This window comes from Quercus suber, unplaced genomic scaffold, assembly GCF_002906115.3.
Source record: "Quercus suber isolate HL8 unplaced genomic scaffold, Cork oak 2.0 scaffold_292, whole genome shotgun sequence".
NCBI classification, from domain to species: Eukaryota; Viridiplantae; Streptophyta; class Magnoliopsida; order Fagales; family Fagaceae; genus Quercus; species Quercus suber.
The window spans coordinates 402,592-422,163 of NW_027069748.1; the positions used below are offsets into that span (position 1 = coordinate 402,592).

The 19,572-nt window shown below is 35.6% G+C and overlaps 2 protein-coding genes across 2 annotated transcripts; both read right to left on the reverse strand.

Moving 5' to 3' along the window:
- Positions 1-470: 470 nt before the first annotated feature.
- LOC136071179 (uncharacterized) lies at positions 471-1,130 on the reverse strand. The gene has a single exon (XM_065782161.1). It carries the CDS (start codon positions 1,128-1,130, stop codon positions 471-473), a length of 660 nt encoding a protein of 219 aa, XP_065638233.1.
- Positions 1,131-8,154: 7,024 nt separating this feature from the next.
- LOC112006079 (subtilisin-like protease SBT1.8) lies at positions 8,155-13,947 on the reverse strand. The gene is made up of 2 exons (XM_024038376.2): positions 12,127-13,947; positions 8,155-9,116 (listed from the first exon to the last, which is right to left on the reverse strand). Exons 1-2 carry the CDS (start codon positions 13,727-13,729, stop codon positions 8,302-8,304), a joined length of 2,418 nt encoding a protein of 805 aa, XP_023894144.2. The 5' UTR covers positions 13,730-13,947; the 3' UTR covers positions 8,155-8,301.
- Positions 13,948-19,572: the final 5,625 nt, after the last annotated feature.

Consider the following 19,572-nt stretch of genomic DNA (forward strand, 5'->3'; position numbering starts at 1 on the left):
CTTGGGATAACGATCTTTCCATCAAAACCCACCAAAGGAGAACTGTAGGGAGTTAAGTCCTCAGGTTTTAAGTTCAGCCCCTTGTAGAGGCCAGGATACATTATTTCAACCCCACTGCCTTGGTCCACCATTACCCTTTTCACATCATACCCTCCAATTCTGAGGGTAACTACTAAAGCATCGTCATGCGGTTGGATGGTTCCAATCTTATCTTCATTTGAGAAGCCCAGTACCAGTGGAATATCCTTTTTTGCCCTTTTCGAATCTTGATTGCCATCCCCTGCGGGTAAATGGGTCACAGACATTATTCTAGTCGGCCAGGATCCTGTTCTACCTGGCACGGCGAGGATAACGTTGATAGTTCCCAAAGGGGGTCTTGAAGAATCATCTCTTCGAGGCTCCGAGGTCGCCTGACTCCTTCGGCCACTGGAATGATGCAAAAGTTGCTTCAGTTTACCCTCTCAGACAAGTTAGTCTAAATGATCCCATAAACTCCTGCAATCTTCGGTGGTATGCCCATGATCCTGATGATACTGGCAATAAAGATTATGATTTTGCCTTTCGGGGTTTCCCACCATCTTGTTCGGCCACTTGAAGTACGGTTCATTTTTGATCTTCTCCAAAACTTGATGCACTGGCTCTTTAAAAACTGCGTTGACTGCTTGGGTGTTTGCTGATTCTGGCTGCCCAGCAAAATCCCTACGCGGTTTATTGCTACTGTAACAGTCCGACCTGAAATCCCTCCTCTCTTGAGGGATAACCTTGTCCTTTCTTTTTCCTTGCTGCTGATCCTCTTTAACCCTTTCATACTTATTAATCCGGTCCATGAGCTGGCACACGTTGGTGACAGGTTTGCTAGTCAAGGATTTCCTTAAACTGTGCTCGAATGGCAAGCCGAGCGTAAATGTACTAATGGCCATGTCATCAAAGTCACCTTCAATCTCATTGAACAACTCCCAATATCTGTTGGAGTATGTTTTAAGGCTCTCACCCTCTTGCATGCTCAGGGATAGAAGGGAAGCTAATGACCTAGGGACTTTCCTGCAGGTTACAAACCATGAACCAAATGCTTGAGTGAGCTCATGGAAAGAGTTTATGGATTCTGCCTTTAGGCCATCAAACCACCTCATTGCAATGGGTCCGAGACTGGACGGAAAGACTTTGCACATTAAGGCTCATCCTTGGAATAAACAGCCATTCTCTGGTTGAAATAACTCATATGCTCAATAGGATCAGTTTGCCTGTTGTAAATGGTGAACGTTGGCTGGTTAAAACGCCGAGGAAGTCTTGCTCCTTCAATCCTACGCGTGAATGGAGACTTGGAGATTTGGTCTAAAGCTCTGCTCATAGCATCATTTCCTACGCCCCTATGCGGCGAGCTTTTAAACTGGCGCTCGTTATGAAACTCTTCTTCGTAAGAGAAAGACTCACTAGGAGGAGTTCGAGACTTCCGTTTGTAACTGATGTCCCTTCCATCGTTGGAAGAAACGTCACTGTCAGGGGAAGCTCGTTTCTTTTTTGCATGGCGCAGCTCCCTCTTCAACCAGTCAGTCTCTAGCTGCATGTCCCTGTTGGCCTTTGCATGGGAGATATGACTATCGCCTCGTAACTGGCTTCTCTCATTATGTATTGTGTGTACACTTCCTTCACGATCACCTCTTCGTTCGAGGTTGAGGAAAGGATCACCATGTTGGGATGCCCTGGACTCCGCTAGTTGTTAACCTGGTTCAGCCATCATCAACCATTGTTTTCACTCCTGCTCAAGCTCTCCCCACAGACGACGCCAATTGTAGGGTCAAGATTTGTAACCCGAACCCAAAAGAGATGGAACGTGAGCCCAATAAGCCCAATACAATAGAATTTGTAGAGAGTGGGTAAAAGAGCTAGGCTGTTTGTCAAGTCTACAACAATTAATCCATGTTTTATCAAAAGAACAAGTATGAAAACACTCTGAACTTGAATAAATTTAAGTCTGAGGCGACAAATTGTACATAGAATGACTAAGGTTGCTCTTGGAGTTACAGTAGATTTTTCTTCTTCTTCTTTTTTCTCTTTTTTTCGATCTCCTTTCATCAGAGGCTTTTTCCAGTTATATAGCCTTCTTCTAAATCATCTTCATCATACACTTGTTCTCCATCTAAGCATTCACTTGAGTACATGTCACATCAAGTATCTTCTTCAGTTCTCCATGAATGGTGGTAGCTGAGATTACGCTGTTCAGGGGTCTTCTCCACATAAATGCAGTCAGAAAAGTTGCTGCAGGGCATTAAACACGGTGGTAGCAGCTTTTTCTCTAGATATTTCCTTATTTTTATCATCTTCATACGTGCGAGGAGTTCATCCTTATCACTGGATCCTCCTGGAAGTTCACCTAAGCTGCCCAGATATTTACTTGACCGATATTCTTCAAGTCCGAGGAGTGTATACTCCTCGGACTATACTCCCTCACTCGTTCCTTACGTGATTCTCCATTCTGGAGCCTTTCTCAATCCTTTACCCCTCCTCGAAAATACTTATATCTTTTAATGGGGCCTAAGGCCCAACATACGTGTTTGGGCTTTCACCCCCACAATAGTTATAAGGTGTTTCCTAAAATAAATCTTAAGTTTTATTATATGGACAACTTTTAGCTACAAAATTGGTTTTAGCCTTAAACTACAATTTTACTCAATATTCTTAAGTATTACATTTTCTTCTTATATTCTTTGTGCTTGCAAAGTTTTTAGAAAATTAAGAATTAATAGCTATGTCATCAATAAATTGTTTAAATTACAAATTTTTGTAGTTTAAAATTATGCATAAAATACAAACTTAAAGCAGGGCCGACTCAACAACATTGGGGGCCTTAGGCGAAAATTTTATATAAATTGACTTATCTTCCCTTATTATAAAAATTATCCAGTTAAAAAAATAAACAATTAAAAAAATCACACCAATCAAAAATCCAATCCAAGTTAGAAAACAAAAATGTGAACTAACCAAAAAAAAAAAAAAAAAGAGAGAGAGAATTGGAGATAAAGGAGCTCAGCACATCCAGTTAGAAAAAAAAAAATTTTAAAAATAGGAAACAAAGGCAGTAGTGCAACAAATTTTTTTAGAAGAATTGGAAACAAAGGCAGTCGTGCAATACAAACACAATGGACTTGATATGGGAATTTTTGTCTAAATATTTTTGCACCATTTTCTCCATAAATTAAGGAGATTGTGTTTTGGTGAGTCCAAAAAGAAAATACTTGGGCTCCACCAAAATTTCCTCCCCCTTTCCTCCCAATCAAACCCTCCTATTCATTTTCTTTTTTTTACTTTCTCTCCTTTCTTTTTAACCTCCTTATTTCTGACCAAACGCAGCCTAAGAGATTTGTACAAGAAAATCAAGTTAGATTTAAATCTTACCAAAAAAAAGTTAGATTTAAAGGTGGGGTCTGAAGTTGTTCTAAAACCCTGCGGCAACTTTCCTTGGCAAGATGAATATTGGGAAAGCTTAACATTAGAATAAATGAATAATGTTTAAAAACAAAAACAAATATAGAAGAGATAGTATGAGATGATGTTGAATTGAGTTTTCTTAGTGTCCGCGTCCAATGCAGTGGGCCAACAGCCTCAGACCAAGAAGCTTAAGATATTAACACCAGGCCCAATCACATCCGGCTTCAAGATTTGCGAAGTCACCATATTGGCCTCTCGAACTAAACATTGCAACTACGGGTGGAGGCCGCACATCCAACAATGTTCCACCAAGAGTCAGCAGAGCCGTTGGATTAGGATTAGACCTCACATACTCTTTGATCAAATCCCCTGCTTTTCTCCCCACTGCCACAGCCATGGCGGTGTGTCTCTTTTGAATTGGTTTTTTTTCTTTTCCTTTTTTTTTTTTTTTTTTTTTGAGAATCTCTTTTGAATTGCTCGATTGCTTCTTTTGTTTGGTGTTTTTTAGGCTTTTATACTTTTTTATATGGGGTTCATGTCCAGTCATTCTGGACCGTTAGGATTGTATTGCGTTTCTAGGGATATTATTTAATGGGGTCCAGTAAGGGTAGAAGTAGTGACCCAAAGCTCCCCTTTTGCTTTTCATATGAATCATATCGGCTTTCTTACAAATTTCGGACATTGTTTTCCTGAAGGCCGGGTGACATCCATTTCACATGTTGTACAGTGTACACCCACCATTTGGTTTTATTTATTACACTCCAAAAAGTTTTATTTTCTTTCACAACAATACTAGTAAGAACATTTGTATTAGAGAATGTTAATGCCAAATTTAAGAGAAATTTGGCATTTCAAACCTCAAAACCATCTCTATCAGAGAATTGTAAACCTAGGAATTGCAATTTTTTTTGCAATACTACTATAGTGCAATTCTACATGTAAAATTGCACTGTAGCAGTATTGTAAAAAAAAAAATTAATATTTTATCTCTAACTCTCTCCTATGTCTTTCATCTCTCTCATTTTTTCTATTCTCTTCTCTTTCTTCCTTCTCTGTTTCTCCATCCACTCTCTCATCTCTAAAGCTTCATCGCCATCCCCTGGGTTTTGGATTTTGGAGGTTGGATCAACGTGGATCGGCGAGCTGGGTTTGGATCGGTGGGCTGGGATCGGTTGATGGCGAGCTCCACTGGTGGCTTTGGTGATGATTTTTTTTGAATGGGTTTGCTTCCGATGATGATTTTTTTTGAATGGGTTTGCTCCGGTGATGATTTTTTTTTGAATGGGTTTGCTCCGGTGATGATTTTTTTGATCGGTGGCCTGGGTTTCAAATCGGCGGCGTGGGTTTCTGATCGGTAGCTTGGGTTTGCTGATTGGTGGCTTGGGTGGTAGGTGTGGTGGCCGTTGTTGGCTCCAACTGGTTTGATGGTTTGTGTGTGTGTGGCTCTGTTGATGGTTTGATGGTTTGTGTTTGTGTGTGTGTGGCTTTGTTGATGGTTTGATGGTTTGTGTTTTTGTGTGTGTGTGTGTGTGGCTCTGTGTGTGTGGTGATGGGTTTAGATAGGTTGATCGATGAATCATGGGTCTATGTGTGTGTGTGGCTCTGTGTGTTGAACCAGTGCTAGAGGTTGAGAGAGAAAGAGAGGAATAAAAATGGATGTTGAAAAGCCTAGGAAAATGGGACTGAAAACAGTTGGAAACAAATAATAAAGAAAAGTTAAAAAATAATATTTTAATAAAAATAAAGTTTTGGGATGCTGAAAGTATTGTAAAATGGTATGGTATAATGATAAAATGACTTTTTAAAATGGTAAAATAAAGTAGAATTGAAATTTTCTGATGCTAATGCTCTAATAGACTCCAAAATCGTTCCTAAGATTTCTGGTTGGGCACTCCAAAGTCTCCAAGTGTCCAAAACTTTATAGCCGCCAACCCTTAATTTTTTTTTTGAGAAAGTTTCAACCTATGGCGTCTGCTCCTGATAATTGCTCTTTATTATCAGACCAAGACACTAATCAGTTTTTGGTGTAGGCGGGGATTGAACCCTAGATCTCTTATACAACCATTAGAAACTTTACCAGTTGAGCTAACTGGAACCCACAACCCTTAATTCAGTAGTGCACAATGACTCATATAATTTTACTTTTTCCCACCTTACCAGGAAGCCTCGAGTGCTAGCCGAGCCGATTGTCATTCCAACCAAAAGTCAAAATTGTGGGCACTTTTGTTACGGTGTATTAAACTTGAATGTTTGAATAATATTATACATATTTTTATATATTTTTTATTATATTTTTAAAAAAATATAAACAACATTACTAGAAATCTATTACGAAAAGGCCTATCATTCCAAGACAACCATAACAAATTCCTACCATCTATAACAAACAAATGAGACCATTAATCTATTTTTTTGTCTGTGTTCACCATTATCTCCTTAACTAATTGCTGAAGTGAACTTACAGGAGTAAATTTTCTTCTCTCTCATCGTCATTCTTTTACCATTGTTATTATTTTGTTTAATTTTCTTTTTTAGCCTTCAAGAAAACACGTGTAACTGTCTTATTATTTCAGATTTATTTTTATTATTTTTATGTATAATTTTTGTTTATTAAAATTTTGTTGTTCATTTTTGTACTATTGCTATATGATAATATATTGTATTGCTATATTTATATTTATTTTATGAAATATTGTCGTTGGGCATAATTTTAATGCAAAATGATTTTTTTAATATATATTTACATATACGTATGTAGTGAACAAGACAGATTGTGTGTTCATTAATATTTAAGAATAGGATGATATATATATATATATATATTGTTGGGTTCAAGTTACACCTAGTGTAATTCATGAAATACGATTTTATGGATCACATGGTAAATAACATCTGATTGGCATGAAATATTGTTTAGAATTATATCGGGTGTAACTTGAACTTAACTCATATATATATCTTCATTTGTGTGACATATTTTTTATAATAATATTTTTTATAAGTCTAATGTTTGAGATTTCTAGACTGTACTAATTATTATTATTATTATTATTATTATTATTATTATTATTATTATAAATAGAAGACTTTACTATTATTATTGTAGTGTTTACTAGGGGTGTGCGCGGATCGGATTGGGTAGGTAAAGGCCAATATTTCTATCCAATCCGCCATTAGCGGGTGGGAAAATTCAATCCGCCACCGGTATTATTATTATTATTAGAAGACTTTACTATTATTATTGTAGTGTTACTAGGGCTGTGCACGGATCGAATTGGGTAGGTAAAGGCCAATATTCTATCCAATCTCCATTAGCGGGTGGGAAAATTCCAATCCGCCACCAACCCACTGAAGTCTAAATCCGACAAAATTTGTTACAAATTTTGGTGTTTTCAACTCGATGGGTTAGGTGGGTTGGGCGGGTTGACATTATTTTTTTGATAAACTGCAGAGTATATATACTTACTTATAAGGATAACCAACATTAGTGCCTAAACTAATCATATTAAAAAGTATAAAAAGTTAAGATCCACTAAAAGTATTACACATACAGAACAGTAAAACTAACTCTATTATTAGAAACTAAATGACCTTTAACTTTTCAATCTAATGTTACACGTTGTTTTATATTTGCTTGCATCTTTAGTGAATTGATTTGAGTTTGTAGGTATAGCCGATTTTATATGTAATACCATAACATTTTTTTTTTATATAGTATATGAAAATTGATCAAAAGACAAATCATTTCGTAGATTTACAAGAATATATGGTGTCCAAAGTGTATGAAGTGAGTTCAGGGTTTCAATGTTGATTTTTTGTATTTTATTTAAGGAATTGTTACTAATTTCGTGCCTATACAAACTTTTCTTTTTTCATAATTTCTTTTAAGAAAGGTTGTTGTGCCAAATTGTGATTAGAGTAATGTTACGTTTATATCACTTTCACATGAACCTCACATAAACATTACTTTCACAATAACCTAACATGAACGCTATTTTTATGGGTATTAATCATTGTGAGATAGAGAGATTTTTTTTTTTTTTTTTAATTTATAATCTCTATTTTAGCATATTTCAAGACAATTACGTTGTATTATTAATGAATTTGTCTGATATTTATTTTGATTTTAGCATATTTCAAGAATGAGTTAATAAATTTGTCTCCTAAAATTTAATTTTATTAGCTGAAGTTTGACTATTTTTGTTTTTTCTCTTTTTAATATTCTACATTTTAGGATATAATGGAGCCTTTTTAATGCATTTTATTGACCAACAAAAGTGCTTAAATTTTTTTAAATTAAAATATATAGATAAATATATTATATATATAATTTTTTTTTTTTTTTTTACCAGTGGGGGCCTTCTTTTATTTGGGGGCTTTAGGCGATTGCATCAATTGCATCACTTATTAAGCCGGCCCTGGCTTAAAGTTCATATACTAAATAATATCTAATTGATACAAAATTTATCATGTGTATTAAGAGCATAAAGAACATGCAGTTCAACAGTTAGATTTTCAAAATATGTAGTAATATTTATTTTATTAAGTAAAGTTGTAGCATTAGACTATAACTAATTTTGTAGCTAAATTTTGTCCATTTTTTATTATTAATTGACGATGAGAGACTGTCATATCACCCACTAACTAAATAAAATGTGAGGATTAAAATCCACTACCACTTGCCATTGTATATTTAAAACAAAAGAAAGCCAAACCTCCATTACAAAATATAACACATTTTATTTCCTGTAATAAAGATTACTATTTATGTACAACAAAAACCTTTCCGTGAAGATTTCTAAAAAAAAAAAAAAAAAAAAACTATTCCTGTCTTAAATTCTTTATTTTCGCGGAACCAAAATCTAAGTAAACCGCCTATAAATCAAGCAAGGGAAGAAGTGGCCTTGCTAGCCATCTATTACCATGGCCACGAACACACCTAAAATAGATCAACAAACCCAATGACATTAGTGGAACCCAAAAGAGAAGGAAAAACAAACCCCAAAACGTCATTGACTCTGAGTCTGATCTGACAATTGTCCATTGAAAAGCAACTGGGCTCTTAACTTGGTGTTGACCGTCGCTCCAAACAATTGACCCAAATTCGAACTTGGACGCATCTCCTACTCCCTTTGCCACAAACGTAACAGTGTAACTCTGTTTGTCCCCTACTTTTCCAAAAAAAAGTGTTGGAGGCTCTACTGTCACAGCCACCGATAGTGGCGCATTAACAGTCACGTGATAAACAGACCAAGGAGCACCGACATTCGTCAACACCCGAGTGTATTGAACAACCCCATTGTTTTCAAACAAGACGGAGAATGATGGGTAATTGAGTTCACCAGGGTTGAAAAATTTTCTCGAGCACGTAACATTGGAGCGTTTGACAATGGTTTGGACTTCATCAACCGTGTAGTCCAAGGAGCACAAAAAGGGGATGTAATCCTCAATTGAGATATTGTATATAAGGCCTGGAGAGAGGGCTTCATGTGGATTTACATGACCGGCCCCATGAGCCCATGGGTTGGAAAGTGCTCCTCTTGCAGCATCTCGGAGAGGGGATTTGGTGTTGTCTTGAGTGTAGGCAGTAGTCATTAGGGCAGATTTGATTGCGCTTGGACTCCATTGTGGATGAGCTGCTTTTAATAGTGCTGCCAATCCACTTATATGCGGGCAAGACATTGATGTACCTATAGCAATTCAATGATATTAACTACCTGTATAAAAAAGATTAAAAAAGAAAAAGAAAAAAACCGTGTGAAATTAATCTAAGGGGAGGGCTGTTTCATTTACTCTGCAGGGATTGTGGCTTTTTGGCATGATGGGAGCAGAGGGCTGGTTTGTGGCGTCGGTGTTTTCTCTCTCTAAGTTTCTCTACGGTTTGATTGATTTCTCTCTATTTCTAACAATACTCATTTCACAAATCCAGTAGGCAGTAGCGAAACCTTCTACGTGTTTGATGACAGGTTTATCTCAAGGCTGGGAATTCCTCCAAAACACAATTCCCTGAAATTTTCAGATGGATTTTTCATTCTTGTTTTAGATATCCTTCTTTCAACCACCTATGTCTGAATTTATTAGTCTTTCTCTGCAAATTGATGAATTTGATGGTATTGAATGCCTAAAGTTTCATCTTCATTTTCGCTTCCTTCCATATTTGCCAAAGTTCCATTGCGGAAAAATTATTCATGAAATCTGTACACATTAACCTTCAAGCTGGTTGTCAAATAAAGTGATCTAGCTTTGTGAAAACCATTAAGTAGTTGTCAAATGGAGTGATCTAGCTTCGTGAAAATCAAGTGCGACTATTGGTTTCAACCTAAACCATGATTTGCTAATGCCATAAGCCATAATTGTGTTGGTTGAAGCATAGGATGACTCCTAAACTGTGACTTCCTTTTTAGTGTCACCTAACTGGTTTGCTACTCTAGATGCATTCCTTCTTTTTTTAAGTATTGATTTGATGATAATTAAATTTAAATGTTCCATGATGTACTCTAGATAGTGAAGCTAATGTATGAATATATATAGTAGAAGAGTTTTGAATTCTTGTGATGGTTATCATCAGGTTGCAAAATAGTTGTTATGAAAGAAGTTTAAATATAGTCTAGGTCTTCATCCTATAGACACTGTAACTGCACCATTGTACTGCAAGGAATTTGGCCAATATGCATGCGTGTGTGGGTGTCCATGTTTGTTTATATTAACTACTGCTCATGACTAAAATCAAATATAAATCAAACAATACTTGTCATGCGCTCCAACTCCTAAGTAAGAAGCAACATAGATTATCAAAAAAAAAGTAGGAAGCAACATATTCCTTAAATAGAGCAGAGTATTTAGTCAAAGAGATTAAATTCTATAAGGACATAGTGTAAAACCCATGTTTTATCTCTCCAATCCCAACATGTTACATCATCTTATCACATATTTAAGAATAAACACAATCACACACAATCAATTCTAATACCCATATATAAATCCAACCAAATTGGGAATTTATTGAGATGTTATTATGTGGGGTAGGATGGGTTGAATTTTAAGTAAAATACTGATGTGACAATCACTTATTGGAAAGTGTAAAACATATGTTTTACACCCCATCCTTATAAAATTTAATCTCTTAGTCAAAATATCCATGTCCTTTATGGTTTGGTAATTGGAAAATTTCCACCATTCACTCGGTTACTTTGCCAAGATTTTTATTAATTCACTCTTAAATTATCAATCCTGCTTCCAGACTTATAAAGAATATTTACCTATAGATTTTCTTTTAAAATATATGTAATCTGACCAATATTGCTTTGGATTGCAGGGGATACTATAGTGCAGCAACATAAAGAGTTGCCCAGCAAGATAGCAAGTTGAGAGATGCTAGGAGGATCCTTCAATGCTTATTGTTACTTATGAGGGTGAGCAAAACAAAAATAGTGGACCGCATATGTAAGATTTCAAAATCCTATATGAATCAGCTACAATGTGTATCCAATGAAATATAACACCTAATAACGTTTCTCTTCCCTATTTTTAGCCTATGCTAAATTAAACACAATAGCAGAGCTTCTACTTCTATGCAATTGTTTAAATCAATTTTGATTGCTTAGAATGTGAGGACTGTTTTTTAGGATGCAATAGGTCGCTTTGAATTCACCAAAACTAAATAAGAAGCCGCACATGCAAAGATCATAAGTTTGCCTCTCATTTAGAATTAACATTAATCTCAAATTCCCTTCTCCAACATTATCACTTAACTACACCCCATTTTTGTTTATCCAACATTGTTACAACTACAGTTAGACTTATGTATCTAAAAAGTACCGCTGTACAACTACAGTTAGATTTATGTATCTAAAAAATACCGCTGTGTATTTTATGTATTGCCAATTGCATGACATGTTTATTTGTGAATTTTAGTGGGGAATCCTCTACCTAAATGGTAGCAAGACCCGGTGAGCAAAGAAGAATTTACTGATGTGACGTTTAATAAGGACACCAAAAATTTAAATATAGATTCCTCTTTAGGTGGCCTGTAGATAAAATTTGTAGAAATCTTACATGACTGGGACAAGGATGATGCCTCTTGTTTCCCCTGTTCTAAGCAATTTTATGGGCTGTTCACTTAGGCAAAGAGCTCTAGATGTAACAGTTTTTAATTGAGAGTGATATAGAGTGAATGTCAATGCTATTCAGAATAGATAAAAAGGATCTAATTGAGTGGAGGATGTAGCAGTTTAAACCAAAAGACCTTTGCTTTTTGGTCATTCAATTGGTTAATATCTTTATTACGTGCCTCGGCGCTACTAATTGATATAAGAAAGTCAGCTTAAGAGTTTCGGGTCTGATGAAAGTCGAGTCAGCTTAACATTAGAAAGTTCTATACTTGTATGTAAAAACAAAAGCAAAGACAGAAGAAATAGTACCTGAGACGAAATAATTTTTCTAAGGTGATGAAATTAAAAGATTTATCCATTGGTAGGTTTGTAAATTGCAAAGCACGCCTATGATTTGTGAATTAGATACTATTTTTTTTTTAAAGTTTTCCATCTTATCTTTTCCTTTCTTTCATTATTATGTGCCTCACACGGGGCTACCAATTGATATAAGAAAGTCAGCTTAAGAGGGTGGGGTCTGATGAAAGTCAAGTCAGCTTAAATTATAAAGTTCTACACTTCTATGTAAAAACAAAAAAAAGTAGCACACCTGAGATGATGTTGAATTGGGTCTTCTTAGTGTCTGTGTCCAATCCAGTAGGCCCAACATCCTCAGACCAAGCAGCCAAGATATTAACCCCAGGCCCAATCACATCCGGCTTCAAGATATATGGGGTCACCTTGTTGGGCCCTCTTGAACTAAACGCTGCGACCAAGGGAGAAGGCCGTACATCTAACACGGTCCCGCCAAAAGTCAGCAGAGCCGTCGGATGACGATCAGAGCTCAAATACTTCTTGATCAAATCCCCTGCTTTGCACCCCACCGCTACAGCTGGTAATAAGTGACTGTTAGCCACCAATTCCTCACCGTTTGCGGCCATGTTCGCGAGTATCATCCCAACCCCACCCGCGTCGCGTACAACCTCTCCTTTTTCCTCGCGTGAGTTCACCCCTCTATCGCACACAACCACTTTCCCACGAACCAAATCCGGTTCAAGTGAATCGGGTAAACACAAGCTACTCCGTTTGTTTCTCAAATAAACCAAACCAACCGGTTTATTCCCCATTCCTTGTCCACTATATAGAGACGCACCGGCGAATCGTCTTTTGTTCCCGAGTGAAACAAAAGCAGGGAAATCTCGGTCTAAAGTCCCCGCTCCAACTGTCATTATCCACGGAGCTGCATTGATTACGGTGGCCGGCATGGGCCCACTGTTCCCGGCTGAGCAAGAAACAAAAATGCCCCTTTCAACCGCTGTAAAGGCTCCAATTGCGATGGGATCTTGGAAATACGCAACGGGCCCGCCACCGAGAGAGAGTGAAAGAATATCAACACCATCGTTTATAGCCCAATCCAAACCCGCAAGGATATCAGATCCAAAACACATACTGTTCCAACATACTTTATACATTGCAACGCGCGCGTGAGTGGCCATCCCACGCGCTGTACCAATCGCGTAACCGAAGAGACTGGCATTAGTCACTGGAGACCCGGCTGCTGTGCTTGCAGTGTGGGTCCCATGACCATCTTGGTCGCGAGGTGACACGGCCTCCTTCAAGAATCGTCCACCTGTGCCCATCTGATAACCTTTGAAGAAGCTTCGTGCGCCGATGAGTTTTTTGTTACAAACCGTAGGTCTGAAATCGGGTCCGGGTTCGCACTCGCCTCGCCAACGGCTCGGGATCTCAGGTAGACCCGAATCGTCGAAGCTTTCAGACTCGGGCCAGATACCAGTGTCTAAAACACCGATAATAACGTTGTGGGAGGCTTGTTCTAGGAAATGAGTGTTCTGACTGGATTCGGTGTGTAGGCCAAGGAACTCGGGTGTGCGAGTGGTGTGAAGAGGACAGAGGGTGTCTTCGTAAACACCGAGGACTAAATCAGATCGGCGGAGTGATTCGGCTTGGTTCGAGTCAAGTTTGGCAGCGAAGCCATAGAATGCATCGGTGTAAGTGTAAAGGAGAGAGGAATCGGAATCAGAGAGGGATCGGAGCTGAGAGGAGTACCAGTCATTGTGAGTGGCGTAAGGGAAAGGCTTGTCTTGGTGTTTCATGTGGACGATGTAAGTTTGCTTAACTGTGGATGAAACTGAAAGGAATGGCAAAAACATAAGGAGAGCAAAGAAGCAGAGAAAGGCCTTGAAGAAACCCATGGCTGTTTGGAGTGAGCTGCGTTGTAATTGTTTTCATCGTTTCTCTGTATATAATAGGGAGAGAGGAAGAAGTCCGGGTCGGCTTTGCGAAATTCAAAGATGAATAAACAATGATTTAGAAGAAGGAGCCAGGGCAACTACTCTTGCTTTTTTTCTTTTTTTATTGAAGCCAGACGCTTTTGTGGATTACTTCTTGAAGTTGCATCACGCAATTCACCACACATTATTCACCACTTATTTGGAGAGGTAAGTGTGAACGCTTTAAATATCAGTATATTAATAGCTACTCATTTTAATAATTGTGCTTACTTGGACCCTACTTTAACAGTACCATTCATAGTGGATGGGGTTTTAACGAGAAAAAAAAACAACTATTCATAGTCATAGACTTTTTTTTCTAGATAGTAAATTTTTATTAGTTCGCACGTATATATTACTTTTTACTAATTAATAACTACTCATTACATTATTAATTTATAAAAAATTAATAATTTTATCATTTTTCACATTTTAAAGGCCATAAAAATTAATAGATTAAATTTAAAACAAAATATACAAACCCAAAAAAATTAACCTAACAACATAAATTACCGATAACAAAGCTAAAAAAATTAAGCCTAATTAACCTATTTTACCCAAAACAAACAACTTGACTCTTTAAAAAGTTTTAAACAAAAATCTTTAGTGGCTAAGCAGTAGACTAGTAGAGTCAAAAACTGAAACTGCTGAATACGGCGAGCAACAAAATCAGCCCCTAACTACAAGTCCCAGCTCTAATCCTAACAAAAGAGTAAAGAGAGAAATGGATAAAAGTCGTTGAATTTGGAGCATTAAAATGTTCAGTACTAAGTGCACGTTTAGATAATGCTGAAAACTGGAAGTTTTCAGCGTTTAACGTTTTTAGTGGATCCCATGCACTGTTCACAGGACCCGCATGTACTTTTTTTTACCAAAAAAAAACTTTAAAATTGAGTCCCGCAGCACTATTTTGCACATTTAAAAATTATTTTATTATAATGTTTTCAATTTTCAACAATAAACGGTATCCAAACAAACCCTCAGGTTATGATTGGTATGACCGTTGCTAATTGTGCAATCGTACGAGTGAACGCTTGAAATGTGTTGGGTTCAATTTTGTTCGTTGCTTTTGATTAAAGGACTAGAAGAGAAGAGAAAATGGTCATGAAAGCATATAATATAACTTCATTGAATGAAATGAGGAAGATACATAATAATCAAAATTTCTAATAGTGTGATTATAAAAAATAAATAAATAAATTCCAATAGTGTTAGATTAAGGGTGTATTTGGATACTGCTTATTTTGTTAAAACTAAAAACTTATTATTGAAAGTACTGTAGATAAATGTAAAAATTAGTTGAAATAGTATAATGGGACCCATGAATAATACCAAAAAGTACATGAACAATATCGTGGGACCCACCATTTTTTCAGCAAAATGCAAAAAAATTTAATCCCCAACGCAATCCAAACGCACGCTAATTGGAAATTTTTTTTTTGGTTAAAATACAAAATTGGAGTTCAAACTCCACTTACACTAGATTAAAAGGCAATGAACCACTTTATATATCAAAGTAATTGAAGTACCACTTTATATTTTCCTAAACCAATTCTGGGTCAAGCAACTTTAGTGTTTTCTGTCAAATGAATCAAAGTATTTTTTTAAAAGGTTTTTAATAATCTTGAACAATATAAGTATGACATTCATCTTATAATGATGTGTTTCAAGTGTTTTTTTGTAATCTTGACTCTGATTTTCATGATACAATGATGTTATAATTGTTATGTAACTTGAGATATTATATAGGCGTAAATACACTTTTAGTCTCCATATTTTGACTTTTTTCCGTTTTGGTCCTTACATTTTAATTTTACCATTTTTAGTCTCTAAACCAATTAACGCGTGTTATTTTCGTCCTTTTTGTTAGTCAACCGACGGAAATGGCTGAGGTGGCAGCCGAAGGAATTAAAATATTATAAAAATTGCCAGATTAGCATTTAATTTTTTTTAAAATAATTTGTCAATTTTAACAAAATAAAAAAAGAAAAAATAGAATTAAAAACAATAAAATCAAATGCCTATGAATACAAGAACACAAACCCAGAAAATCAAACCCAAGAACACGAATTCAAAATTAAATCAACTTCCTTTCCCACTTAAAATCAAATCAATAATGCAATAAAATTTGAGAAGAGAACAAAGACCAATGCTGAAAACCCAACAGTTTTTCTCGTTCTTCCCCAAAGATTCATAGCCAAAATCATAAAATCAAAGAAAACCCAAAAATCTCAAACACTCAAAAACCCAGAAACCCAAAAACTCAAACAAAACCCAGTTTATTTCAAACAATCAATAACAAAATCAACGAACTTGGCCAACTCGGGTCATTGAATCAAACAAACACACAAACCCAGAAAAACCCAGCCAATTCGGCTCACAACAACAGCCGTTCTGGGTTTGATTTTCGGGTTTGATGTACTGGGTTTGATTTTCTGGGTTTGGGTATTTGTTTTGGGCTTGATTTTTTCAGTAAGCAGATTTGCTCGTCGTTGGTTCTAGCGCCGAGCGAGCCTGGCAAGATTGAGATGTACTCGCCGACCTTCTACGCCGCCTATACCACCGGCGGTATTCTCAGCTGTGGTCTCACTCACATGGCTGTCACTCCTCTCGATCTCGTCAAGTGCAATATGCTGGTCCGATTCTTCTAGATCCCTCGCTCTCTTTCGTTTTTAGCTTCTTTTTCTTCGATTTGATTCTACTTTACATTTCTTTACTCATATTAGATCTGTGTTAAAGCTTTTCTCCGTGGGTCTTCAGCTATGAGATGGATTGGCCATGAGAGGAGAGACAGCTCGGGTATGAGCCATGAGAGAAGAGACAGTTTGAGATGAGAGAATAGTGTGTGGCCGTGTAGTTTGAGTTTGAGATGAGAGAATAGAGTTTGAGTTTGAGATGAAAGTGTGCGGCCGGTTTGAGAATAGTGTTCAGGTTTGGATCTTATGTTAATTTTTTGGGTTTTAAAATTTTTGGGTTGTTGTTCTTGTTAAATGCACTTTTAGATCTTAATTCATTTGAATTTTTGTTTTTAATTATGTTTTTATTTTTTTATTTAGTTAAAATTAATAAATTAATTTTTTAAATTTATATGCTGATGTGTCATGGGTGATGTGGCATTTTTTATAATATTTTAATTCCTTCGGCTACCACCTCAGCTATTTCCGTCGGTTGACTGACGGAAAGGATGAAAATAACACGCGTTAATTGGTTTAGGGACTAAAGGTGGTAAAATTAAAATATGGGGACCAAAATGGAAAAAAGTCAAAATATAGAGACTAAAAGTGCATTTATGCCTATTATATATTCTGAACCTCTTTTTTATTTGAAACTTTGGACTAAATATAGTGTAAAGTGGTGAATCTTGGCCAATAGGGGTTAAGTTATTAGTCTTCTTGACCTCATTTGAAGGGGTTGGATGCAATGTGACCCTGGCTAACAAAGATTAAATTGTTTGCCTTTAGTACTAATGTTGTGTTTAAGTCCCTCAAAGTAAGGGCAATTAGAATGTGACCCTGACCAGCAAGGGGTAAGTTGTTGGCTCTCTCTCTCTCTCTCTCTCTCTCATGTGCATATATAATGTACTTGCCCAAAAATGTGCATATAATATTCACAAGTATTATTTATGGTAACCATATTGGGGTGTGATTTGGTAGTAGGAGTATTATATTGTTTCATATGATGCTTGGTAGGATTTGAACAGTTTGAGCAATGACACTTCAACGATATGTTGTGCTCACGAAAATAGCCTCATCAAGGTCCTGGCGGTACATATGGTATTAACTATTATCGTCATGTGGCGTGGGGTCATAAGTCCACATTGGAAACTTTTTTTTTTTTTTTTTTTTTCTAGCGAAAAAAGTATTTTTCATGGCATGGACAAGTAAGAGGAATTGCTTCCAATTAAAATCCAAAAATTGGTATGGTTGGCAATTGCAGGTATATTAGGGAGTTAGAACGATGAATATACTACTATAAATCAAAAAGTCATGGGTTCAAATATTGTCAAGTGGAAAAATTTAGAGTCAACATATTAGAGCATTAGCATTTAGCATTGGAGTTTTAAAACTCCTAATTTGTTATTTTAGAAACTCAAAGCACCAACGTACCACAACGCTTGGGTTCTTATAGCTAAAAAATTTGGAACGAAGTTGGCACTTGCTAGTTTTGATGGTAGGTGGTGGTGGTGGGTGTGCTGGATTTGGTAATTGCTGATTGCGTGGGTCTGTTGGAGAGAGAGAGAGAAAGATGAAAGGAAGAGAGGAAAGAGAGAGATGAGAGAGAAACACATTTTTATATTATTTGATTTGATAATTTATATTATTTTAATAAGTTATATGTTAAAATAAAAATTAAGATATGAGATTTATTGTAAGATAAGTTGTTAAAATAGATATAATAACATTATGAGACGTATATAAGTATGATTCAGAAATTCGATGGTAGCTGGCCTCTTTTTCTTTCTAAATCAAAGGCCTTATCCTTATTCTAGGAGAGTAGGAGGGTAGAGTCGATGTAGAAGGTGATTATTTAGGTTTTGTAAATTATTGTTAAAAAAAAATTAAGTATTGTAAATTGACATAAATGCCCTATCTACCACCCACCCCAGTCACCCCTTATTAGGTTTTGTCTTCTTCCCTTTCTTTTATTATTATTATGTCATTCACCTATTCCAGAAAACGCTATATGGATTGAAAAAGTCAAAAATCCCACCTTGTAAATACCTTACTGGTTGAGGTTCATTCTGATTAGCTTGACCCACCTTGTAAAGTTGTAGTAGAAATTCTTAACCGGTTGAGAATAAAAAATAATCTATTAATTATATAAAAAGAGACCATGTTCCATTTTGGTTTATTGTTTGAGCCGCTTAGTCTTGTTTTTTTTTTTTTGTTTTTTTTTTTGAACAGTAGCTACAGTAGCTATCTTTTTTTAATAAAATATTAAATTGTGACTAACTACAGTTAAAAATAAATATTTTGTAAAAATAATAATAAGAAAAAGGCTAAACATTCAACCATTCAATGCCAAAAACAACGTGATATTAGAATCACACGGCAATAATTCAGCAAAAAAGAATCACACGGCAATAAATGTGATTGAGACAATAATGATAAAATGATAATAATAATAAAAAAAATTTAATATTACCTTTCCATTTTGCATTTAAAAATTGATAGATCAATCTATAAAATTTATATAATAAGTTTTTGGATTTTTGCAAGAATCACTTGTTTATATTTGATTACTAGTAATAAGCCCGTGCGTTGCACGGCTTTATAAAAAAGTTTATAAAATAAATGTATAAATAATTATATATTTTAATAGATTCAATAAAGATAAAGGAAAAAAATTATCAAGTGTAAATAATTATCTCACTAAAATAAGGAGTAAGATTTCTTCCTAAAACTAAATTAAATTGATAATTCCAAATTGAATTTTAAATTGATAATTTTTTTAAAAAACGTACTAAACAATTGATAAATCTAAAATTAATACAATCTTGATAATATTATAAATTAAAATTAAAGTTGATAATTAAAGAATACATGTGTAGAACATCTTGATAATTTGATGTAACATAAAAATCAAATAAGAAAATTGTTAAAATTAATCTATTAATTCTAACCATATTTAATCATTAATTCTAAGACCCTAACCCTAAGCATATAAATTAGATCAAAGCTAAGAAAATTAGTTTAAACAAAAGGCAACCAATACACAAAACCTAATCAATTTAATAAAAACAAAATACAAAAACAAAGAAGGAG